At 45.2% G+C, this 25984-nt stretch overlaps 1 protein-coding gene across 1 annotated transcript in view; it reads left to right on the forward strand.

Annotated features, from left to right (window-relative positions):
- Positions 1-15020, forward strand: part of AADAC (arylacetamide deacetylase) — a 41464-nt gene extending 26444 nt beyond the window's left edge. Inside the window, exons 3-5 of the mRNA XM_073674735.1 lie at positions 4091-4160; positions 7290-7461; positions 14229-15020. Coding sequence (XP_073530836.1) covers positions 4091-4160; positions 7290-7461; positions 14229-14837 — 851 coding nt within the window. The 3' untranslated portion in view covers positions 14838-15020. The remainder of the gene's footprint in view (positions 1-4090; positions 4161-7289; positions 7462-14228) is intronic.
- The last annotated feature ends 10964 nt before the right edge of the window (positions 15021-25984 follow it).

Consider the following 25984-nt stretch of genomic DNA (forward strand, 5'->3'; position numbering starts at 1 on the left):
GTGGACAGAGGTGCCCAGTGGGACGAATTAGTAATTTCTACAGCACTTTCCTTATATCCAATAAGTTACATTCACAGCATGAAAACAATGGAATGAAAGCAAATAATGGTCGCCTTCTGCTAAGTTATCTGTAGCCTGTAGGTGACAGTGTGTTTAATCTCCTCTTAATACTAAATTCTATGTGAATATTGAAAATAATACCAAAGTGCTACTGCAGCATGTTAGATTTTTAGTGTAATACTGCAGTAAGAAGCAAAACAAGCCAAACCTCTTTAACCACTTAATGTCTGCCTGACAAATTACTACTGACATCTAATGACTAATAACACCCCAAGCTCCTATACTCAATCCAATTATTTATTATGCTTGCTTATATAGCGCCATCATATTCCGCAGCACTTTACAGACATCATCACTGTCCCATTGGGCCTTACAATTAGTATGTCTTTGGAGTGTGGGAAGAAACTGAAGGACCTGAAGAAAATACCACAAAAATGGGGAGAACATACAAACTCCTTTCTAATATTGTCCTTAGTGGGATTTGATTCTAGGTTCAAATTCCACAGAGCCATATTGCTCATTTACAGCATAAAACTGTCACAGGAAAACCTGGATATTCTAATGCAATGTTCCCCAACTCCAGTACTCAAGAGCCACCAACAGATCACATTTTCAGAATTTCCTTAATATTGCACAGGTGATAACTCTGTTACACGCACGCTAGGTTCAGATAGGGGGAGACGGGTTTCATGAATTCGTTGGAATCCTGGGGGAACCGTATTCAGGGCGACCATAGGCTGCAGCTTCTCTCAGGCACACTATCCTGGGGGAACCGTTTTCAGGGTGACCATAGCCTGCAGCTTCTCTCAGGCACACAATAGATTCAATTGCTGACCAGATACATCTGACAAGAGTCTTTTTTAACAGTTTAACACTGGAATTTAATCTGAAGCACAGCCAATGCAATTCAGGGATATTACAGCAACAATCTTCATTACAGTACTGTCTAATAAAGCAGGCACAGTAATGTCAGTCTCTTCAGTAGCATAATTCAGCACATATAAGATCTCTTAGCAGCACACTTCTATGCATATACAACCACAGGCTTTTCCTCCACAAGGACTCAATAGTACACAGCATCCTTTATCCTGCATGGAGATGGAGGGGAAGGGGTTTGATGAGGGAGAAGATCCCTATGACTTGATTCCTTCCAGTCCTTATCTTTCTGCCCGATAGACTCCCTAAGCTAACAGTATGGAGTATTATCTGACCTGTGTTTAGCTTCCCTCCTGACCTGAATTCTGTTCCCTTGCCTTCTTTGGGATACAGATCACACACCACCTTTCTCTTCGGCTCCAGACAGACAGTAAACAACTTACCCACAATCCCCCTGGGGCTCTGCTAAAAACTCCCTGTCTCCTGTGACTGTGTTAACCCCTCCAGTTGCTGGATGCTTCTGGAGCACAACACTTCCTGTCTCCTGTGCTTGTATTACTTCTAATAGTTGCTGGATGCTTTTGAAGCAACAGCACTATTTCTGCATGTCACATATCACATGTGCAATATTAAGGAAATCCTGAAGACATGATGTGTTGGTGGCTCTTCAGGACTGGAGTTGGGGCATACTACTCTAATGTAAGGGTAAAATGAAACAATTTCCTGTCTTTAAAAAAAATTATAAATAAAGCCAGAACACAGCACTCACATTGTTTATATGGGCATGTAGGTTGTTACTAGGGAACCCATTAACGTCACTGTTGTCTCAAAGATTCTCTGTACACACAGGACTTGGAGTTATGCAGAGAAGAAGTCACATCTTGTCTGCATATCTGTATCTAGAGAAGACTGGTTGGTAATAGTGATCCAAAATTTCAATTTACAATATGCTAAGCCTCTAATAACCCAGAAAATATGTATAGCACTGTGAGGTCTCCTAGGACTGCATTGAACCCTTTTTAACTCTAACGTAAACCCAAAGTTAGGACAGAGGGATATTATATTGCCCTCCTTGTTTGCAAGGCATCAATAAAAACAAACAAAATATCAAGTTATACTGCAGTACAGCATCTTAATATCAAGCAATTCACAGTCACACTGACTTTATAGGTGTGTTATCCTTGTGCCATGTTTTTCACGGACCCAAGGACTTGTTTTTACCCAGGTCATTCGTGCTGCCATAAAAAAACATGGACAAGTGAATAGCACCATAGATTATAACGAGTACATGTTCTATCTGCGAAAAAAACGGATACAACACCTTTTGTCTGAATGAGGTGTATATGTATTGATACAAGGACTGAGGCACCAATCAGTCAAAATACCATGTGTTGTATATTTTCACACTATGAGACTTTTATGCAAAAATTAAAACATCCTTTATTCCATCGGTCTTTTGGACATCTTTGCGGCAGGCAGAGGGATAAGAGGAGTGCTCATATACTATGGCGGTTTCAACCCCTTCCGGTGCTTATACAAGTTCTGTTTGCTTAGCCTCTACTGGTTAGATTACAGGGGGACCCCTGAAAAAAATTGACTTAGGTTACCCCTATAAAATCTAACCAGAAAAGGCTAAAAAGACAGCTGTGAGCTGATATTAATAGTCAGTGAAGGGCCATGGATACTGGTCCCCTCCGAGGCTAAAACAATAGCTCGTCCATAAGATGTGCCAAATCTGGCACTTAGCCTTGCTCTTCCCACTTGCCCTGTGGCGATGGCAAGTAGGGTAATAGGGTTAGGGTTCATGTAGGCCTTGTATTGGCAGCTGACATGAAACCCAGATTAGTAATGGAGGGCATCTATAAGACACCCCTATTATTAACCCCAAAAGGTTTGGAAATAAAGACATGGCAATAATAAAGTCTTTTATTTTAAATAAAAGTCCACATCATTTTTTACATATTTATTTAAAAATAAAAAATACAGTTATACTCACCTAACGCCTAATTCACTGAAGCCATTGTCACCTGTAAAACAAACTGAAAATAAAAAACAACCATATCCCTCACTTGTTTGACGTTTCCCAAGTGTCCCACGATGATCGGATCATTTGTAGGACAGTCACACATCAGCAGTCACTCCTGTGTCAGTGTATAGCGCCGAGCACCAGGAGTGAGGTCACTGGAGTTCAATCAGCTGATGAGCCCCGGTGATGTCACGTACAGCACTTACGCTCCTGTCAGTGTATCGCCGGTTGCTGAATAGAGAGGTCACATCTAACGATGTGGCTGTTCTATTACTGAGATCTGCGTGGAACTTTCGGATTACGGGGATTATGGCGGATAGGTGAGAATGATGATGGTTTATTATTTTTTCTTTATTACAGGTGACATGGGCATCGGGGATTAGGCGTTTCAGGTGAGTATATAGTGTTTTTTTATTTTTAATTTTTTGTAAGGGACGAAGGCATCAGTTACAATGTGTAGGTGAGTATAATGTGTTTTTTATTTTTATTTGAATATTTCTTTATTCATTTTAACTTTATTCTTTTTTTTTACTTTCAGCACAGGCACCGCTGATGAGAGACTACTGACAGCAGGCGCAGGCTGATCGGGGTAGTAGTCTTGTCAGCCGGCATCTATGACCCGCTGACATCTGACAACGTGATCCTGCAGCTCTCTGACCCGCGGTAACGATGTTACCACAGATCAGAGCCCATGTTTACCGCGCTGTCACGCAGATGACAGCGCAGGTATGCATGGATGTCCGGGTCCCCCATTCATATGAATGGGGACCATGTTTGGGTTCGGGTACTGTTCTGGTACCCGAACCCGAACTTTTAATAAACTGTTTGGCATTTGGCTGTACCCGCCGGACCCGAACAGTCAGAGGTTCGCCTATCACTAGTCAGGATCTCACTTATTGGCTAATTGGATTTGCTATAGAAAATTGTTCAAATTTGTCAGGAGAATTTCTGGATTGACAGCGGATTGATTCATTCATTTCTATCACATTACTGTATAAAAACATATTTAATCTGTTTTGTATCCTGAGGATGCTTTTTAGAGCTTATGTGTCTACAAATATATTAAACTGTTATGCAATTCACTCACATGAAAAATTAATCCTGATTTCTTGTTTCAATGTCCTGCAGCTATGAAGCCATATGATCATCTATCAAGACAATCTGCACATAAGCTGAATGCAGTAATTGTGTCAATTGAGTAGGTATTGTGCTGTTCTAAAGCTGCCATTGTTAGTTTGTGCCTTGCTTCATACTATAACCTTGTGTCCCATATCAAATATGTGCAGCAGACTTTTGATCTTAGATCACGTTGAAGTACAAAGTCACCAATTATTAACTTAGCAAATGTGTAAATACTAGTATTGAAGAATAAAATCTGAATAAGGAGATCAAACAATATCTAAACCACTGTTAATAATTGTCTATTCATCTAGTCTTACATCAGAAATTCATTGAAAAATGTAGATATTAGTACAAAATGCTATTTTCTTTTTCTATTTAAATTGAACCTGTCATGTAAAAAAATGCTAACTTGCAGTTATGGTGTTAATCTGCAGGCTAATAGTGTTTTGAAACTGCCTGGCGCCGTACTGAAAGCCCCGCTGCCAGGAAGAAATTAACTGTATTCCTCCCGGGAGCCTTAAGCTTTCAGTCATGGGGTGGGCATGTGCGGCTTCAGTCACCACTCAGTGCATAGTGAGCGGCGGCTATAACTGCGCCCCCAGTACTGACTGACTGCCGGCTCAGAAATAAAGTTAATTTCCTCCTGGCAACAGGGCTCTCGATGCAAGCGCTGGGCAGCACCAAAACGCCATTAACCGGTAGGTTTACCTCATATCTACAAGTTAATAGTGTTTTTTTAAATGATAGGTTCCCTTTAAACACACACTTTAGTCCATAAATAAGACTCTGCATCATCTCAACATCATTCACCAGTCTTTAAGATTATAATTTTTATTGAACCCCAAGGTTTTGTTTAAGCTTTTACTTATGTACATTATTGTTACCTCATACTGTATATGAGTATGATAAGGCAATCATATAGGTGCCAGTGTTTTATATGGTTAGTACAACTAAAAAAAACAAAAAAAAACGACATGTCCATCAGGTTCATCTGAGGGGTGAGAGTTCAATCGAGGCATTCAGGTGAGAGGTGAGAGTAGTAGTTAGAAAAGCAAATTATCCTCCAGTAGTCGCTGAATAAAAAAAGTGAAGGGATTGATGGCTTTAATTATGATCAGTCTACTCTCTACATTCACATAACAAAAAAAAATTACATTCGTTATTTCTGTTCTATATTTTTATTATTATTAGAACTTTTTCTCTGTGACAATCTAAAAAAAGAAAACTTCTAAAATGGTTCTGTGGTGTTTGCAAGAGACAAATCTGGAATAAGATTACCGGTTTTCTTTTACTTGTCAGTTTCGCTCTATAGACTGGGTCAACGTCACCTAGGGCTTTATTTATAACTATTATACTGTTGGAGGCTTAGATAATGTAGCAAATATATACAGTTTGTTTTTCAGTTTTTCTGTCACTGTCTGGTCAATTCTGGCAGACTATAATTATAATGAGATAGCAATTACTACCACTTAGCACAGTAGACAATGAATACCAAATAGGCCTGTAATGCCTGATAAACATACTTATTTACTAATTTACTTATATACAGTATATTACAAGGATTAACAGGCAATGTTCTGGGCCACACACTTTCACAAACCTTCAATTTGGAAGTGAGCAGCTCTGGACGTTGCCAAGTAACACTTTAAAGAACAGTAGTTAAAATTTCTTGTTCTTAATCAATAGTACACATGAAAATAAGATAATTGATATCTCTTTTTAGATTAGACCAAGAGGTGAAAGCAGATTTCTCTTTTATTCTAAAGTCACAGGTATCTAAGGGGGTAACTAGAGTTCTGGTCTTCTTCTTCTCTTTAGAGGCAATTTCAAGTCACAAGTAAAATATGTCTGACTACAGATTCTCCCATTACAGAGAGATGAGATGACAGTCAATGCTGATAATGTTCTACTTAGGTGTAACTGTCCTTTAAGAGAACTTGAAGGAGAATGTCTGCATCTAGTTTTTCCCTTGCCTTCCCCTGCATAGAATTTTAGAAGCACCAACTGTCATCTCTCTCAGTAATCTATCTTCACTAAATATAGACTTTACTCATGAATTTAAAATGAATGATTAGTCCAGAAGGAGAAAGAAGCAGATTTCTCAGAAAAGATATATTGCAAATATGCTTATTTTCATGTCTACTATTAATGTATTAAATATGAATTAGAACAATGGTTACTCTTTCACAAAAAAGTATTTTATTAAATACTACTTTAATTATTCTTTAAAGACATTAAATCTTACACACACAATAGTGAAAACCACGTCACTGTGTACTCTCATGGATCCACAGCTCTATGTTGTACATGTTGCACAGTATGCACTCAGTATGTGATATTCCTTCCACCTCCCAACTCACCTCTTGGATCCCAGATTATCCACATTTGTTTAAATGTAATTTTGTATATTTTTGCATATTAGATGTCCTTGAAAGAGACCATTAAACTGGTGTAAAAGTGGAAATTCATAGTTTTCACGAATGCCGGATCCAAACAAACCTAGTTCCCTTTGCAAAAGCATCAAGCCTTTGTCTTTTTCTGTGTTGAAGTTATCCCTTATGATTGACAGGACCACCGTCCTTATCCTACCAAGCATAAAATCTTTAATGTAGTGTTGAGATCCCTTTACTCTTTGTTAATGGAAAAATCCAGGCATCTGAATTCTGTGTAGTTATTATAACTGAAGAAAGAGACAATTCATGGTTTTGGCAATCCTAACCGAAATTAACATCCTTGATTTGAAAGGTACGTTTTTTATTTCACGTGTCTCTACACCGGGTTGACATCTTTCTCAAGTGTAAAAAACTAACTGTCCCAGATAGCACTGTACTGGTTAGGGCAGCCCAAAACCGTGATATGTCTTCCTCAAAGCATCCTGATGGAGTTCATCAGCGAGCCACAAGGTAGCAGCAACCATTAGATCTTCCACAGGAGTTGTGCCTACACAACTTGCCTAGGTGAGGATATTTCCTGGATCAATTTTTTTTTATATGGTTTCTCCCCATGGTCTGCTGTGATCTGTTTCCCTACAGTTTTATCTAGTTTATATAACTAACTTACAGTACTTTGCTAACGACATGCACATCTGTATTCGCATCATTTGTATTTCTCTAGATTTTAATTTCCTCTTAAAGAAATATGAAAATGCCTTTATATCCTGGATGTCCAGTTACATTGTATTGAATATGATTTTTTTCCCTCACAGCTACCGCCTAGCACCAAAGTTTCACTTCCCAAACCAGTTTGATGATGTGTACAATGCGGCAAGATTCTTTCTGCAGGATAAAGTACTAGAAAAGTATTCTGTAGATCCTAATCGAATAGCTACGTCTGGAGATAGCGCTGGAGGAAATCTAGCTGCAGCTTTAGCACAAATGGTATGACTGCTAATATATATTATATACACTACTCACAAAAAGTTAGGGATAACTGGCTTTTGGGTGAAATTTCAGGATGAAACTAGAATGCGCTCTAAACTTTTCTGGTGAACTTAATGTGACCATCTCTAAACTTATGAATTCATAAGTCCAACTGTTCAAAGTTTCAGTACTTTTTGCACAACTTGCTGTTTTCTAACAAGGACCTTAATGGCAACATTTACAGCAGGTGTTTGATCCATGAATCGCCGAATAAGTTTCGTGATTCAATTAGAGTATTTAAACAATCCTCCTCCTCAAGCTGTTCCCATTTTAACATCATGAGGCTAAGACGACACCTAACCAATGATCAGCAGTACCTCGCCATTGCGAGGCTTCAAGCAGGATCTTCTCAGACAGAAGTGGCTACTGAGCTTAGAGTGCCATCATCAGGTTACAACAGAGATACTTCAAGAGTCACAGAAAGGCATAGAACTGGATGTCTTTTGGCTGCTTCCCAAACTGATGACCGCTTCATTGTGAACAATGCCCTTAAGAACGGGATGATGAATGCCAGAAAACTGCAGGCACATTTAAAGAATGTGAGAGACACCCAAGTGTCACGTCAAACCATTCAAAACTGTTTACATCAGCGTGGTCTGCATCCTAGACGACCTACAAGGATGCCTGACCACACCACCATCGTCTTGCATGAGCCAGAAAGCATCTACACTGGACAAGGGCCAGTAGGCCTCAAAGCTGTTCTCTGAGGAAAGTCGATTCATGCTGAGAAGAAGTGAAGGCCGCCAACGATGTTGGAGATGTCAAGGATAACACTGTGCATCAGCCACTGTTGTCACCACTCTGGTGGTGGTGGTGTTACAGTGTGGGCAGGTGTGTCTAGTCAATACAGAACTTCACTACACTTTGTGAATGGTACAGTGGCAAGCCCCTACTACTTGAATAACTTCATTAATCCAGTCATTGTGCCTCTGCATGAACAACACTAATTTCATGGACAATAATACTCCAGCTCATTGAGGTCGTATCATTAGGGAATGGCTGCTGGACACTGGGCTACCTCAAATGGAGTGGCCAGCACTTTCTCCAGACCTGAATTTCATAGAAAACCTATGGAATCAGCTGAGTTGCCGTGTAGAGGCTGTGGTAGACTGGCTCACTCAACAGCACACGGAGGTACACACGGGAACAATGTCTCTTTAAATTCTTCCCAGGTTTATTATACAGGCAGTATAAACCGTGGTGAAGTAAAAGTTAACAGGGCCCTTTGGGCAAAAACAGGCAAACAAAGCAAAGTGGTAGCACAAAGCAGAGTCCTTGTGGCAGCGGGGATCCGCCTACTCAGAGTTTAGCAAACAAACGGTTCAGCTTTTCCTTGTCAGGTCTTAAAACACTGGAGTTCCTCTCTCCAGCCCTACTGAACGCCGAGTGATTCAAAAGGCTGGCTATGGGGTAGAGATATGGTGAACAGCCTCCCACCTGCTCTACAACTGTTCACATAAAATCCTAGCCCATTAAAAATGGCCGATTAACCCCTAGACACATAGTGTGCTGGAGAAAACTTCTAGGTTTCAACTCACTGAAGCTAATAGCTAAATATCTCCCTTCCAGTACTTTGCCATTGACTTTGTCACAAGGCTCATAACTACGTACCTCAGAACTTCAATGACCTGAGAACTGCCCTTCAAGAAAAGTGAGATGACATGCCTTAGTAGACAATAACTCAACTTATGAGCAACATGAGACGTCAATGTTATGTTATAATTAGTGTTGAGTGATGCCTTCCAATATCAGGAAATATCGGATCGGATTGGATCAGGCCGATACCCAAAAAGTATCGGATATCGCCGATTCCGATGCCGGAAACCAATGCAAGTCAATGGGACACAAATATCGGAACGAAAATAAACCCTTTCTTTCCTTGTAGGTTAATTCTACATGAAGAAAAACAACTAACAATAATGTAGAATGTATTGGGGGAGGTGGTTGCCCAAATCGATGGGAACAGTGCTCACAGTGAAACATGAATAGCCGGCGATTCAGCAGCAGCATACACCGGTACCCGACAATTTAGAACAGAAAGAATAGAGCTTCACACATAGATTAGATAGATAGAAACATGTCAGTCACATATATATGAAGTACAGTGACAGTGTTGCTTACTGTACTTGTCAATTAGTGTAAAGGATTTATTAAAAAAAATAACAGTGTTTTCATGCACCGTCTCTTTAAAAAAGCCTGCCGGCAATTCAGCAGCGGTACCCGACAATTTAGAATAGAAAGAATAGAGAATCACACATAGATTAGATAGATAGAAACATGTCAGTCACATATATAATAAGTACAGTGACAGCGTTGCTTACTGTACTTGTCATTTAGTGTAAAGGATTTATTTAAAAAAATATTAGTGTTTTCTTGCACCGTCTCTTTAAAAAAGCCGGCCGGCAATTCAGCATCTGTACCCGACAATTTATAACAGAAAGAATAGAGCATCACACATAGATTAGATGGATAGAAACATGTCAGTCACATATATAAGATGTACAGTGATAGTGTTGATTACTGTACTTGTCATTTAGTGTTAAAATAAAGGATTTATTAAAAAAAAAAATTGTTGTGGGGTTCCCCGTAATTTTAGTCTCTAGCGGAGGTTAAGCAGACGGCTGGGGCAGATGTTTGAAGCCTGGGAAGGGGCTAATACCCATAGAGCTCCCCAGGCTAGCCTTTACTAGCTATTCAAATGGGGGACCCAAAAAAAAAATGACGTGGGGTCCCCCCTAATTTAATAGCTAGCAAAGGCTAGGCAGACAGCTGGGGGCTGATATTAATAGCCCAGGAAGGGTGCCATGAATATTGGCCCCCTCCCAGGCTAGAAACACCAGCCGTCAGCCGCCCCAGAAATGGCGCATCCATAGGATGCGCCAATTCTGGCACTTAGCCTCGCTCTTCCCACTGCCCTGTAGCGGTGGCAGTGGGGTAATAGGGCTGGGGTTGATGTCAGCTTATAATGCCAGCTGACATCAAGCCCAGGTTAGTAATGGAGAGGCGTCTAAAAGACACCCCCATTACTAACCCCATAGTCAAAGTAAAAAAAAAAAAACACAAACACCCAGAATAAAGTCCTTTAATTGAAATAAACACACAATTCTTTATTGTTCTAAATTAAACCATACTTACCGTCACGCCCATTCCAGCTGAAGCCAACGATCTCCTGCAATAAAACAAAAATAATAAAGCAACATCATCCTTACCTTTCCATGGTTCCCAGGACAGCTTCAGCTCTGCTACATCGAGATGACAGGCTGGACCGCAGCAGAGCGCTGCCATCCAGCCTGTCATCCCGCAGACACTGAGAAGAGCAGGAATGCTTGCGCTCCTCAGTGTCTGGCTGTGACGGCATCCAGATGAGCCGACAATGAACTCAGCTCACCTCATGCACGTCACTGACAGCGTGGGAGAATTCTCCTGCGCATGCGGTGAGCGTGAGAGACTCGGCTCATCTGGATGCCGTCACAGCCTGACACTGAGGAGCGCAAGCATGCCTGCGCTTCTCAGTGTCTGCGGGATGACAGGCTGGATGGCAGCGTTCTGCTGCGGTCCAGCCTGTCATCTCGATGTAGCAGAGCTGAAGCTGTCCTGTGAACCATGGAATGGTAAGGATGATGTTGCTTTATTATTTTTCTTTTATTGCAGGAGATCGTTGGCTTCAGCTGGACTGGGCGTGAGGGTAAGTATGGTTTAATTTAGAACAATAAAGTATTGTGTGTTTATTTCAATTAATGGACTTTATTCTGCGTGTTGTGTTTTTTTTTTAAATACTTTACTAGAAATTCATGGCGGTCATGTCTAATATTGGCATGACCCCATGAATTTCGGGCTTAGGGCCAGCTGATAATGCCAAGCTGGCCCTAACCCCTTTATTACCCAGTGAGCCACCGCACCAGGGCCCTGGATGAGTTGAGTACAGCGCCAGAAGATGGCGCTTCTATGAACGCGCCATTTTCCAGGGTGGCTGCGGACTGCAATTTGCAGCGGGGGGGGGCCCAGAAAGCTTGGGCCTCCCTGCGCTGCAGATTCCAGCCCCCAGCTGCCTAGTTGTACCTGGCTGGACACAAAAATAGGGCGAAGCCCCATATATATATTTTTTTTAATTATTTCATGAAATTCAAGAAAAAATTAAGATAAAAAGGGCTTCCCTATATTGTTGTGTCCAACCAGGTACAAATAGGCAGCTGGTGGTTGGGGGCAGCCCGTTCCTGCCTGCTGTACCTGTCTGGACACAAATATAGTGCGAAGCCCCACGTCAATTTTTTTTTAATTATTTCATGAAATAATTAAAAAAAAAAGGGCTTCCCTATATTGTTGTGCCCGGCCAGGTACAAATAGGCAGCTGGTGGTTGGGGGCAGCCCGTTCCTGCCTGCTGTACCTGGCTGGACACAAATATAGGGTGAAGCCCCACATCAATTTTTTTTAAATTATTTCATGAATTTCCTGAGTGGACGGGGGACAGACATAGGCCGATGGGAGTAGTAGTGTCACTTCGGCCTATGTCTGCCTGCACGCACACACCTGCAGACATCCCACAGACACCGCGCACACCCGCAGACATCGCACAGACACTGCACAGACACCGCGCACACCCGCAGACATCGCACAGACATCGCACTGACACCCCACACACACTAATCATGACGGGCTGATGGTCAGGGAGGTGAGGCTGACCTGTGCGGCCGTGGGAAAGTTCATGTGAGTTCATGCAGTCAAGCATGAACTCACATGAACCCTCTGAGGGCACCGCGGCTACTTCAAATGAACAGCTGATCGGCATCACCTGATACCTCAGCTGTTCATTTGAAATAATAGACGGGAAAGCGCAGCACAGAACGGGAAAGCCGGCGGTGAAGTCTTTTCACTGCCGGCTTCCCCGCCCGGGTCCTTCGCTCCCCGCTCCTTGGTGCTGCGCTCCCCGCCCGGTCCTAACTTACGATCAGGATGGGGGGAGCGGAGGATCGGGGTGGGAGGCAGCAGGGAAGCAGTATGGGGTTGTGTGATTGTTTAAAAGCCGGCGGCTTTTTACGGCCCGTCGGCTTTTAAACAATCAGGAGAATTCTCTCACGCTGGGATGGCATTCTGATGACAGGCTGGATCGCAGCTGAGCGTTACCATCCAGCTTGTCATCCTTCAGAGACACTGCAGAGCGCAGGCATTATGGGAACTTCCGATTCCGGTATTCGATATTGTAAAAGTATGGGAATTAAGTATCGGAATTCCGATACCACGAATATCGGCCGATACCCGATATTTCAGTATCGGAATGCTCAACACTAGTTATAATTGATGCTCAAGACCACATGACAAGTTATTGAGACATTGACATTTTTGGGGTGCTATATCCACCACTGCTGATGGCTTTTGTTTCAATAAATTGTTTGAGATGAGGAAATTGCAATTGCATGCTTCTACATAAATGCTCTACTTTCATCATAAAATATCACTGTATCGTGAACTTTTTACTTTTTCAATAAATTTCACCCGAAAGCTAAATATCCTTAACTTTTTGTGAGTAGTTTATATGATTTGACAATTTACAGTGTCTGTATTATCCATGTGTATATTGTTACATTTTTTTCCCATGACCTTAACACTGTTGAACAGTATTACAGATCTGTGTGGATCCATAATAAGGTCTACAAAGCGGTTATTCTGTGACGTTGTGAAGTCATATAGACGTTTTTGCTTCGATCTCACTGCAATTTTTCATACAAAATCAGTATTTCTGGTTTGGAATCTGTCATAGAAATGGAATCTTTTGGTTTTAAAAGGAAAATTAAGCTAAAATGTTTTGCTGATACACTGTCCAATATAATGGTGACGTTTGTGATCATGGATTCTTAAAACTAATAGGTTGTCAGATAACCCGACTATCCCAAACTGCTAATATAGTGGTGTACATGGGGATTTCATATGTGCAAATGAGTCAGGTCTTTTCCCAGGACTAGTTTTACCTCATATTTCTTATTCATCTCTCCTGGGTGTGATTGACAACCTGTATAACAGTCCTACCATGTAGGTGTGGTCAGAAGATCTGAGGCAGGATTAGTATTGGGGAAGAGCCTCCCAGTGGACTAATCTTAAATTACTTGCATATGTGACACTACAGGAAACATTGTTTCAAACAATGCAGTCTAGTATGCACATAAAACACATAACCAGAATACAGAAAACCGCATGGATTACGATACATTAGTGTTTGTGGATATGCGGGAACCTGTCAGGTCCTCTATTAATCCTGTTAGCACTGCTAAAACTTGAAATAGTTAATTTTTTCTTTTAAGATTTCCAAAGATGGAAACCCAGAGAGCCTTCAGGGGCATACACAAAAGATAAGATTTACGGGGCCAATTTTCTTTCCTTGCATTCATACTTCAGTTTGGCATATGAGAAAAATCACTAACATCTGAATGAGGCCTTTCAGGAAGCTTTTTTTCCCCTCATATTTCTTTATCGACAACATTGCTTTGGAAAAGTTTTCAAAAACTTTTGGTGCTGTCCCTCATGTGTACTATATAGAAAGGCTACACAACTGCCTGTCATAGTGGTTTTTATCTCTTCTGTTGACAATAGATTCTATGAAATCTGCAGCTTCTAAAAGTATCTCAATGTCCTTTACGAAAATAAACATGTTGACTCCACATGTCATGAAATACTTGCTGACTCCTATGCAGAAACTAATTTGTTTATTAAAACATGAATTTGATTTTCACAGCTGCTTCATGACCCAGAAGTCAATGTGAAACTCAAGATTCAAGTGTTGATATACCCAGTTCTCCAAGGCCTTGACTTGAATACTCCATCTTATAAAGAAAATGCATACATGCCGTTACTGTCCAGAAAACTGATGGTCCGCTTCTGGAGTGAATACTACACCACGGATCGATCGCTGTTTGAAGCCATGATGTCCAACAAGCATATTCCATCTCAAGATGCTCACTTATTTAAATATGTCAACTGGAGCACTTTATTACCAGGAGATCTAAAAAAGAATCATGTGTACCAGATGCCCGACAACCAGAATACGTTGTTTGTGAAAAAGTATCCAGGACTCTTGGATGTTAGAGCATCTCCTTTATTGGCAGAAGATGAAAAGTTAACGGGTCTCCCATTGACATATGTAATCACATGCATGTATGATGTGCTTAGAGATGATGGCTTTATGTATGTGTCCAGACTTAGAAATGCTGGTGTACATGTAGTACATGAACATTATGACAACACTTTTCATGGTATACTTTTAATGAATAGCGGACCATTCCCTCTTTCTTTAGCAGACCGAATAGTAGAGAAGTACTTACACTGGCTCGATACAAATTTGTGACAAGTCTTCATAAAATAATTCAACTTTCTGAATGTATTAGGTGTCACTTCTACCTACTGAAACCTGAGAGCTATATATGTTACAATGACTTGTATCTCTCAAACTGTCTTTTCAAAATGTATTGACTGTTCATTCATTTGCCATTAAATTGTTTTCACAGTATCCATTTAAAATGGAAAAGAATTATCACATTTCTTATGATGGGAAGCATGACTATCATCTAACTATATTTGGAGACTACTAGAATCGATCAATGCTCAGTTCCTATAGAAACCTGAAGAAGCAGTATGACTAAAAAAAAGGACAAACATATTTTTACATTGGCTTGAACATGTAATGTGAACTAGCAGTACAGGAGAGAAAAATCTCTTCTATTGGCATACAATGGTTGCATGCAATGAAAGTGGAGACAAAAGTTCATTTGAGAATGTCACAAAGAGTGTTACAAAGATAAACCATGCACTGCGCACTCTTTGGGTATGGTCATAAATTAAGTTACAATTATACAGATCATAGGCTGGGCCCTTGGATCTATGCCTGCACTCCAGCTGGAAATTGGGTAAGGTGACCATAACCACCTTTGCCCCTGCCAGTTGATTCTTAGGGGTTGGTGTTTCTCAAATGTGTTTGGTGAGCAACAAAATGGGTTATGTCAGCATTAACTGCACTAACAAAAAAAATGAAGTGTCCCCACTCCCAAGCCCCCCACCTATTGTCCATCTGCTTTGTTTGTCAGTGGTTTAGAGGGGTGTCACGCAAGGTGTGGGAAAGAATTTAGTGCAACACAGAGGGAAAGGGAGCCCAGACACTAGGGAAAGGGGGGAGTGGAAACCTCCTAGTCTGGACTAGTGTCATCCTGTCTCAACTACCGTCCCTATATTGGCTCTTCACCAATCGCGTGCCTCGCCCTGACTTTCCCTGGCATATGGCTAAGGCTAGAGAAGGAAGGAGATGAGTAGTAGTCGATCTCCACTAAACTCTATAAGCAACAAGGGTAGACATACAGGGGGGAATTGCTTAGCTTTAAATGACTCCAAACAAATGCGCACATGGCCTCAAGCTCCAGAGAAGAACAAAGTACTGCTCCTGCTAAAGCCTCACAAGTAGTAATGAATATCACCGGCACCTCCCTCTCAGACGCACCAGATATTTAAACACCCAGGACAGGGAGCTATTTAGCCAGAGGGAGGTAGCCGCTGGGTCCTAGAAACAGCCAGCCTTTAAAAAGATGTCTGTAATGCCAAACGTAGAGATCTCCTGCAACCAACTGCAGGGCGACTGTCACCTCTGACACACCCGTGACAGTACCCCTGCCTCTACGAGTGGCCCTAGACACTCAGAATTGGGTTTCTCAGGAAAAGAGATGTGAAATGAGTGAACCAATCTGGGAGCGTTCACCTCTGATGCTGAAACCCACATCCTCTCCTCTGGACCATAGCCTTTCCAGTGCACTAAGTATTGTAGAGAACGATGTTGGAGACAAGAATCTACAATCCTCGAAATCTGGAACTCCAGATTACCATCAATCATTACTGGGGGTGGTGGTAGAGGCGAGGGCTCAAGAGGTTCCATATATTTTTTAAGTGGAACACGTTATGGACTTTAAGGGCCTGAGGAAGTTCAAGACGAAACGCTGCTGGGTTAATGACGGCGGTTATTTTATAGCGACCAATAAACCTAGGTCCCAGCTTCCAAGAAGGAACTTTCAATCTTATATTCCTGGTAGACAACCACACAAAGTCATTCACATTCAGGTCCGGACCTGGCAAGCGTTTTCTGTCAGCCATACGTTTATACCTGTCTCCCATGATCTTTAAATTACTCAGAACACCCTGCCATACCAAGGAGAGCGACGAAGCAAACCGTTCCTCCTCAGAAACTCCTGTAGCTCCTCCCCCACTAAAGGTACCAAACTGTGGGTGATAACCGTATGCACCGAAGAACGGTGATCTGCCAGTGCATTCTTGACGATGATTATTAATGGCAAATTCTGCCAGCGGTAGGTAGGATGCCCAATCCTCCAAATTTTCAGAAACTAAACACCTGAGGTAGGTCTCCAAATTCTGATTGACATGCTCGGTCTGACTATTAGACTGAGGGTGGAAGGCAGAGGATAAGGACAGCTGCACCCCCAGTTGAGAACAGAATGCCTTCCAGAACTTGAAAACAAACTAGGTCCCCCGATCTGACACCACATCGGAAGGAACCCTGTGAAGCTTCACGATCTCATTTATGAACACTTGAGCAAGTGTCTTGGCATTTGGAAATGCAGAAAATGTGACAAAATGAACCATTTTACTGAACCTATCTACTACCACCAAAACCATCATTTTGCCTCCAGAAACCGGTATGTCATTAACAAAATCCATGGACAAGGATGTCCATGGCCTACTAGGAATAGGTAGCGGAAGAAGAGTACCAGACGGACGGGTATGCGAAACCTTAGAACGCGCGCAAATACTGCAAGCAGCTACTTGTTCAATTACATACCGATGCAACTCCGGCCACCAAAAATGACAAGATAGGAGGTTCACAGTTGCCTTACCACCTGGATGCCCAGCAAGTACAGAGTTATGATGTTTCTTAATTATTTTGCAGGGCGGATATCAGATGGTACAAATAACTTTGCTGAAGGGCAGGAGGCAGGGGTGTCCCCTTGTGCCCCCAACACCTCACCCTCCTGTTCAGGATAAAGTGCCGAAATGACTACCCCTTTCTGTAATATCGTGGCAGGGTTCTTATGGTCACCACCACCAGGGAAGCTCCGGGACAAAGCATCACCCTTGACATTGTTGACCCCTGGACAAAAAGTGACAACAAAATTGAACCTAGTAAAAAACAGGGACCATCTGGCTTGCCTAGGGTTGAGACTAGTGTTGAGCGAGCACTAAAATGCTCGGGTGCTCGAAGCTCGGGCCGAGCTCGCCGTGATACTCAGGTGCTCGACCCGAGCAACGAGCCCATTGTTAGTCTATGGGAGACCCGAGCATTTTTGCGGTGGCACACCCGGCAGTCTGTAGAAAGCCTAAAAAGTGCCCAAAACGATAGTGACAGTGCTCAAAAGACATGGGGACAGCATGGGGATCGCCCCAGGAAGCATTTCTGACCCCAAGGTCACTGCTGTCAACAACCTGGTCAGAGGTATTAAGCCACTTTTACGGGCTCACAATAAAACGTTGAAAAACGAAACTGAAACTTTTTTCCTGTGAAATATGTTAAGGAATTTCCTTTCCAGGGTAAATACTTGTGTATAAGGTAAAATAAATAAACAAAAACAAAAATACTCCTCTACACCTTGGGCTATGTTCACAAGTAGCATTTTTTATGCGTTTTTGCACTTTTGTATTGCTTTCAACTGTGACAAATGCATTCACCGGGAAATGTCATTTTAACATTTTACAACCTTATCTGGCCATGTGCTGTGTGACACATGCATACAGTGCTGAAAAGACATGGGAACAGCATGGGGAAGACCCCTGGAAGCATCTCTGACTCCCAGGTCACTGCCTAAAAGTGTGCCCATCAGAAGTGATCCTTGCCGCATCAGAAGATGCAGACTTGCAACTATCCCCGTGCAAGTAATTGTCCCAGGGCAGTGTTCAATTGTACCTCCCCCATTCCTTGCAATGCAAGCACAAATATGTGATTCACCCCCTGGGCCGTGGGGCACCCGGAACCGGGCTTTAGTGCGATGATGGGGGTAGTAGTGGCAACCCAATCCCGTGGCTCAGGGTGGTCAGACCAAATGCTGTGGCAGTCTATTTGTAGGGTTTTGAATGTCCGACTACGCCACCCGTGGATTGCGGTCAGGGATGACCGCCGCTGCAAGGCAGACCGCTGAGGCTGGTGATGGTGTGCAGCACAGGGATAGGATAACTCCTCACGGGAAGAGTGTAGCCTCAGGGCAATGTAGGTGGATGCTGGGGGTGATGGTGTAGGCCGCAATAATCAGAGTTCAGAGACCGCTTCAAACAGTCCAGGGTCTTTATTGTAGTTAGTACTAATGACCCAACAGGAGTACAGGGTAGGAATGGGCCTGGGTGTCTGAGAGCATTCGGGCGAGCCCCACTGGTCAGGGTGAGTGGGTAGGTCTACCGTTCTCTCTCTGCCCTTGCTGACTATCCCCCTCTTCATGGTGTGATAGCCCACGTCCCTGAGCTTGCTGTGTACTACGTCTGTATGGCTTGCGACTCGGGCCTTAGGTACCTGTTGCTTCTCTGTGCTGTACCGGTCCCTCTGTGTGGCGGAGCCTCCAGGCTTCTCAGGCCAAGGGACCTGAAATCCCTCGCAGGTTGGTTATCTGCTGCCGTGCTTGCAACCCTGACAGCCTCGGACCCCAGTGTCTGGTTGTGTAGTTCTCTCTCAGCCAGGACCGGCTCTCGTCGCCTCTGTCCCTGGCTTGCTGTTCCTCCTCTGCCTCCCGGACTCCTCAGCTGCTGCTGACCTGTCACTTTCCTCTGGGAACCCTTCTGGATGCTTCAGAAGTGGGTCCTGGTCTCTCTAACCCTGCCCTCAGTTCCAGCTTTTATAGGGGCAGCCTGCTCCCCCTACTGGCTTGGGACAGGAGGTGCTGCATGCTAATGGTCCCTAACCAGAGAACCTCCCTCCTGCTCTCAGACACAGCCTTTAATATTTGTGGCATCCAGGCCTGGGATGACACATTCCCCCCTAGTAAATTTTAGTACTCCGGGACTAAACAAGAAACTCAAATACAGGGTGTAAATGCATGACCAAAACACAACAGGGAAAGAAATAACAAACAACACCACATATTGAGTGACTGGGTGTCCATATCACCAACAAAAGAAGAGGGTCACAGTATGATACGTGACCGGGTGTCCATTTCACCCCATAAGGCTAAGTTTTTAAGTGATGTGGGGACCTGTCCCTTTAAACCCCAAGTTCCTGGCCTTGGGCGTGGCGGCAAGGCTGAGCTACCTACTTTGGACCACAAGGAGGCCATGCCGGACAGGTTTTTCTTCCGTGGTCGTCTTCGAAAGAGGGCACCAAGTACAACTATCTACATGGTAGTTCCAGTTATTCACCGTCAATAACCTGTCAGTCCATTCCATCTAGGAAAACTGGAGAAACATTATTAATGACCAGGGTACAAGCATAACACATTAAATATATACATTACACATTTAGATCCTCCAGCGAGCTGGTATTTGACCCCTAGTGCTCCGGGTTGACCTCCGTAACCCACTGTCTGGTGGTGGTCTAACCTGGCTTTCCCCACTAGTATTAAGGGTACAGCTACTAGCTGGGTTTACAGGCAGGGCAGGCAGCTGTCTGCGGGTCCTTTGGCTTTCCGCAGGCATGGCAGGCTCACTGTCAGCAGAGGGTTGACTCTCCTGGGCTGCTGGCATGGGTTCTTCTGCCTCCGGGGCTGCTTGTTCCTCTTGTTCTTCTGTAGGCTCCTGCTGGGTAGGCTGAAGGAAGTGTAGGACGGGCACCACTATGGCATCCTTTATTCGAGTCCAGGTGCGGGGGAACTCTCCGAGAACTGTGCTGATCATTTCTTCCTTGTCCTCTGCGGGTTCAAGGTCATCTTGATCTTCACTTGGATTCTGCAGTTGCTCGGGGCACCGTTTTAGGTGGTCTCTGGAGACAGTGCTAGTGGTTTCTCCTCCATCCTTGGTAATCACACATACCTTTGGGTTGTGGTCGGACTGCAGTACTGTGTACGGGTCTCTCTCCCACTGATGGTCCAGCTTGTGAAGCCTTTTCTTCCGCTTCAGGACCTGCTCACCAGGTTCCAGGGGACCAGCAGGGGTGTGTTGGTTGAAGAGCCTCTCTTGCTTTTCTCTTGCTTGAGCCAGACTCCTCTCCACACTCTCCTGTACCTTCTTGTAGTGTAGCCGCCGTTCCGCATCCCAGTCCGCATCTGTGGAGGTGTCCTCGGTTGTCAGGACTCCCATCTCCAGGTCTATCGGCAGCTTACCTGGTATTGCTCGCATCAGGTAAGCCAGGGTGCAATTTGTAGCATTCACCGGGATATGGTTGTACAAGTCAATCAGGTCTGGCTGCTTCTCCGGCCACAGGCTGCATTCTTCCAGGGCCAACGTCTTGAGGAGATCAATGACAATATTGTTCATTTTCTCACACAGCCTGTTGGTTTGCGGGTGGTAAGGCATTGTCCGAATCTTCCTACAGCAGTAGAGGTTGCAGAACTCCTGGAAGACTTCCGCCTCAAACGCTGGACCTTGATCTGTCAAGACCTGTTCCGGATACCCGTGTGGATGGCAGAAGTGTTGCTGGAAGGCTCTGGCCGCTGTTTTGGCTGTCAGGTCTTTAACAGGAACCACCACCAGGAACCGGGAGTAATGGTCCACAATCGTGAGGGCATAGATGTAGCCGGACCGGCTTGGAGCCAACTTCACATGGTCCAGAGCTACTAGCTCAAGAGGCTGCCTGGTGACGATGGGCCTCAAGGGTGTCTTCTGGCTGGTACGGTCCTTCCTTCTGAGGTGGCATGGGCCGCAGTCCCTGCTCCACTTCTCTATGGCCCCTCTCATACCGATCCAGTAGAACCGCTCTCTCAGTAGGAACTCCAGTTTCTTACACCCGAAGTGTCCCGCTCTGTCATGGTAGGCCTCCAGGACCATTGCTGCATCCCGTCTTGGGAGCACTACCTGCCAGGTCAGCTCTTGCGTTCGGTGGTTGACAAGCCTTCTGCACAGCTTGCCCTCGTAGAGGAATAGCCTGCTTTTCTCCTTCCATAACTGCTTGGCTTCCTCTGGAGCGTCCAGGCCAGGGCTAGCGTCTGCCTGGGTTAACAGGTCTTTCACCAGGCGAACGGCAGGGTCACTATCTTGCGTTTCAGCCCCGCCATGGTGGGGTAAGGGGTTGAACATGACGGTGGTTAGGTCTTTGTCCCTTACTCGGTGAGAATACTGAGTGGCCCCACACCGGTGGAACGCCGGGAGCTCTACTTCCTCCAGCTCTTCCGAGTCAGATCGGGGTTCAGTAGGGCCATGAGGCGCAGCTGGGTTCTGTGGGCGCTGGTCAGCAGACCTTCTATGAACTGATCAGTCAACAGTTTATCTGGATCCTGCACGCTGCCAGGGTCAGATTGCTTAATTGCTCCCAGAGCTTCTTGCAGGTTCAAGGCATAGTCTCTGATGCTATCTTGGGCCCGCTGCTTACAGCCATAGAACCGCATTTTGATCTCTGCTGAGGTATGGGTGTCAAAGGTACTCCGCAGCCGGGTCAGAATGTCCTTTACAGTCCTTTTCTCCTCATCTGACCATGATTTCACTTCCCGCTGGGCTGCACCGGTTAGCTGCCCCATCAGAATGCTCACTTTCTGATCTTCTGTCAGGGGATAAACTTTAAATAAACTGTGCAGTCTTTCTTTAAAGTCAGTTAAGGTATGGGATTCCCCTGAGTATTGGGGCAGCCAGGCCGCTCCGGGAATGTAGGGCATGGAGAGCGGCATCACCGCTGCTGCAGCCACGCTGGTGGTAGAAGGTCCCTCCGAGTCCGTCATCTTCCTCCCCCCCAGTTAAGTGCGGCCTACCTTCCGTTGATCCTCTTCTGTAGGCCGCGGCTCCGCTGGTGCTGCTCCGGGCGAAGACCTTGCGTCGCGTCCTGGTGACGTCAGCGTCGCTCTCTCTCCTTCCAGGACCTTGCGCATGGTCGGTGCGTAGGGCGGGGCTTCAGGTCTCGCGCGGTTTTGGACGTCCACGCCCCTCTTCTTCCCGCGCGGCGTCTCAAAGATGGCGCCCGATGGCGGGAACACGGCTGAGGATGGCGGGAAACGGCTGAAGATGGCGGGAAACGGCTCCGGATGGCGGGAAACCTCTTTTTCAGGAAAGTATGAAGTCTTTTTCAGGCACGCAATACCCATTTATGGCGGGTTGGTCACAATCCTGCCGACTACGCCAAAGCTGACTCGCCCCCTGGGCCATGGGGCACCTGGAACCGAGCTTTAGTGCGATGATGGGGGTAGTAGTGGCAACCCGATCCCGTGGCTCAGGGTGGTCAGACCAAATGCTGTGGCAGTCTATTTGTAGGGTTTTGAATGTCCGACTACGCCACCCGTGGATTGCGGTCAGGGATGACCGCCGTTGCAAGGCAGACCGCTGAGGCTGGTGTTGGTGTGCAGCACAGGGATAGGATAACTCCCCACGGGAAGTGTAGCCTCAGGGCAATGTAGGTGGACGTTGGGGGTGATGGTGTAGGCCGCAATAATCAGAGTTCAGAGACCGCTTCAAACAGTCCAGGGTCTTTATTGTAGTTAGTACTAATGACCCAACAGGAGTACATGGTAGGAATGGGCCTGGGTGTCTGAGAGCATTCGGGCGAGCCCCACTGGTCAGGGTGAGTGGGTAGGCCTACCGTTCTCTCTCTGCCCTTGCTGACTATCCCCCTCTTCGTGGTGTGATAGCACACATCCCTGAGCGGCCGTGTACTACGCCTGTATGGCTTGCGACTTGGGCCTTAGGTACCTGTTGCTTCTCCGTGCTGTACCGGTCCCTCTGTGTGGTGGAGCCTCCAGGCTTCTCAGGCCAAGGGACCTGAAATCCCTCTCAGGTTGGTTATCTGCTGCCGGGCTTGCTACCCTGACAGCCTCGGACCCCAGTGTCCGGTTGTGTAGTTCTCTCTCAGCCAGGACCGGCTCTCGTCGCCTCTGTCCCTGGCTTGTTGTTCCTCCTCTGCCTCCCAGACTCCTCAGCTGCTGCTGACCTGTCCCTTTCCTCTGGGAACCCTTCTGGATGCTTCAGAAATGCGTCCTGGTCTTTCTAACCCTGCCCTCAGTTCCAGCTTTTATAGGGGCAGCCTGCTCCCCCTACTGGCCTGGGACAGGAGGTGCTGCATGCTAATGGTCCCTAACCAGAGAACCTCCCCCCTGCTCTAAGACACAGCCTTTCATATTTGTGGCATCCAGGCCTGGGGTGACACATATGCAGCCATCAACCCACCCACCCGCAGGCTGCAATACCATACTGCTAGCTTGCACTTGAAATGGGACCTTTTAGTTTGGAGGAGGCCGAAGCTGGCCACTACCTCATGGCTGCTTCGGCAGCGAGGCATCCATACTCAGTCCCCAGCCGCTCGGCGGCCGGGTGTCCAAGCTCGGTCACGAGCCACCAGGGGGCGGCCGGGTGTCCATACTCGGTCCCCAGCCGCCCCGCAGCCGGGTGTCCACACGCGGTCCCCAGCCGCCTGAGGGCGGCCGGGTGTCCATAAACGGTCCCCAGCCGCCCCTATTTCTCCTGGGAACTTCCCCCACACTTTTCTTAGCCTGGCCTGCTTTAGGGCAGCATTGGACGAGCCCACCAGAGAACCAGACTCTTCCGATGGGCCCTGGCTTCTCCATCAGGGGAGTTGAGAGTGCCAAGGTGAGGAGCATGATGATGATGATAGAAGTTAGCATCTGCTTTGTTTTCTTGGAATGCAAGCACATGTATGTAGTAGCGGCTAGGCCTGAGGTGGTCAGCGTTTTGGCGCATATCCTACCTCCTCCGAGGATTGCTGGATGTTTTCCTGCTACTATCCCAGTTCTATGACTCCCGTTAAAACAAAGCTTCAGGTGATAAATGATGGATGAGGTGGTGGCAAAGTAGAAAGAGCAGGAGGAACAGGGACCATTCACATCAATATCAGGCCAGTCAACCACACATGTCTTGTAGGATATGTTTCTGGACCAAAAGGAGCGGTTCGGCTACACAGTTATAGGGCATACAGTGAGTGCAATGCCTACCAAAAATTTTGAGGCACTCCAATGCCCCGTGGAAGTGACATGGAGGTCAGATGGCCTTAACTAAACAGTTTTTTCCATTTATAGCAACTGGGTCTCCTGTACACTGTTGGCCTTAGCAGTGAATGGAAGGCTTTCCAAAAATTATGAGAAACTGCAATGCCCCTTGAAACAGACGTGGATTACAGCGTACTATAAATCTTCAACCCATTATTGGGGAGTGGGTCTCCCTTAGTTTTCGCCTTTGCATTGAAAAGTAAAAGATGACTAAAATTAGGAGGAAATGCAATGCCCGTTGGAAGAGTCGTGGAGGTTAGAGGTAATTAAAAACAACATTTCAATGCCCCTTAGAAGAGCTGTGGAGTTCAGAGTGGTTTAACAAGACGGTTTTAATGCCCCTTTGAAGAGACGTGGAGGTCACAGTAGCTTAACAAGATGGTTTAAATGCACCTTGGAAAAGTGGTGGAGGTCGCAGTAGCTTAACAAGATGGTTTTAATGCCCCTCGGAAGAAACATGGAGGTCGCAGTAGCTTAACAAGACGGTTTTAATGCACCTTGGAAAAGTGGTGGAAGTCACAGTAGCTTAACAAGATGGTTTTAATGCCCCTTGGAAGAGACGTGGAGGTCACAGTAGCTTAATAAGACAGTTTTAATGCCCCTCGAAAGAGACGTGGAGGTCGCAGTAGCTTAACAAGACGGTTTTAATGCACCTTGGAAAAGTGGTGGAGGACGCAGTAGCTTGACAAGACGGTTTTAATGCCCCTTGGAAGAGTGGTGGAGGTCACAGTAGCTTAACAAGACGGTTTCAATGCCCCATCGGAAGAGACGTGGAGGTCACAGTAGCTTATTAAGATGGTTTTAATGCCCCTTGGAAAATGGTGGAGGTCACAGTTGCTTAACAAGATGGTTTTAATGCCCCTTGGAAGAGATGTGGAGGTCGCAGTAGCTAAACAAGATTGTTTTAATGCCCCTTGGAAGAGACTTGGAGGTCACAGTAGCTTAACAAGACGGTTTTAATGCCCCTTGGAGGAGACGTGGAGGTTGCTGTAGCTTAACAAGACGATTTTAATGCCCCTTGGAAGAGACATAGAGGTCACAGTAGCTTAACAAGACAGTTTTAATGACCCTTACAAGAGCCATACAGTATAGCATCTTAAAAACATTATTCCCATTATTGGGGAGTGGGTCTCCCATAGTCTTTGCTTATGCCTTCCAAGCAAAAGCTACCAAAAATAAGGACGGAGGAACTTGCAATAATGGCAACACGGACCACGGTCACACTGGTGGTATACTGGTGGTGGAGGCTGAGGATAAGGAGAAGAGAATAAAACAGCTGAAAAGAGGAAGCGTATACCCATGTGTGGGTGTGAAGCGGTGCATGTGAATATACCTCCCGAAATAACACAGTGGATTTGACTTTATGTTGCTCTGCTGTCATTTG

This window comes from Phyllobates terribilis, unplaced genomic scaffold (genome assembly GCF_046119375.1).
Source record: "Phyllobates terribilis strain yellow unplaced genomic scaffold, ASM4611937v1 Scaffold_3__8_contigs__length_932513732, whole genome shotgun sequence".
NCBI classification, from domain to species: domain Eukaryota; kingdom Metazoa; phylum Chordata; class Amphibia; order Anura; family Dendrobatidae; genus Phyllobates; species Phyllobates terribilis.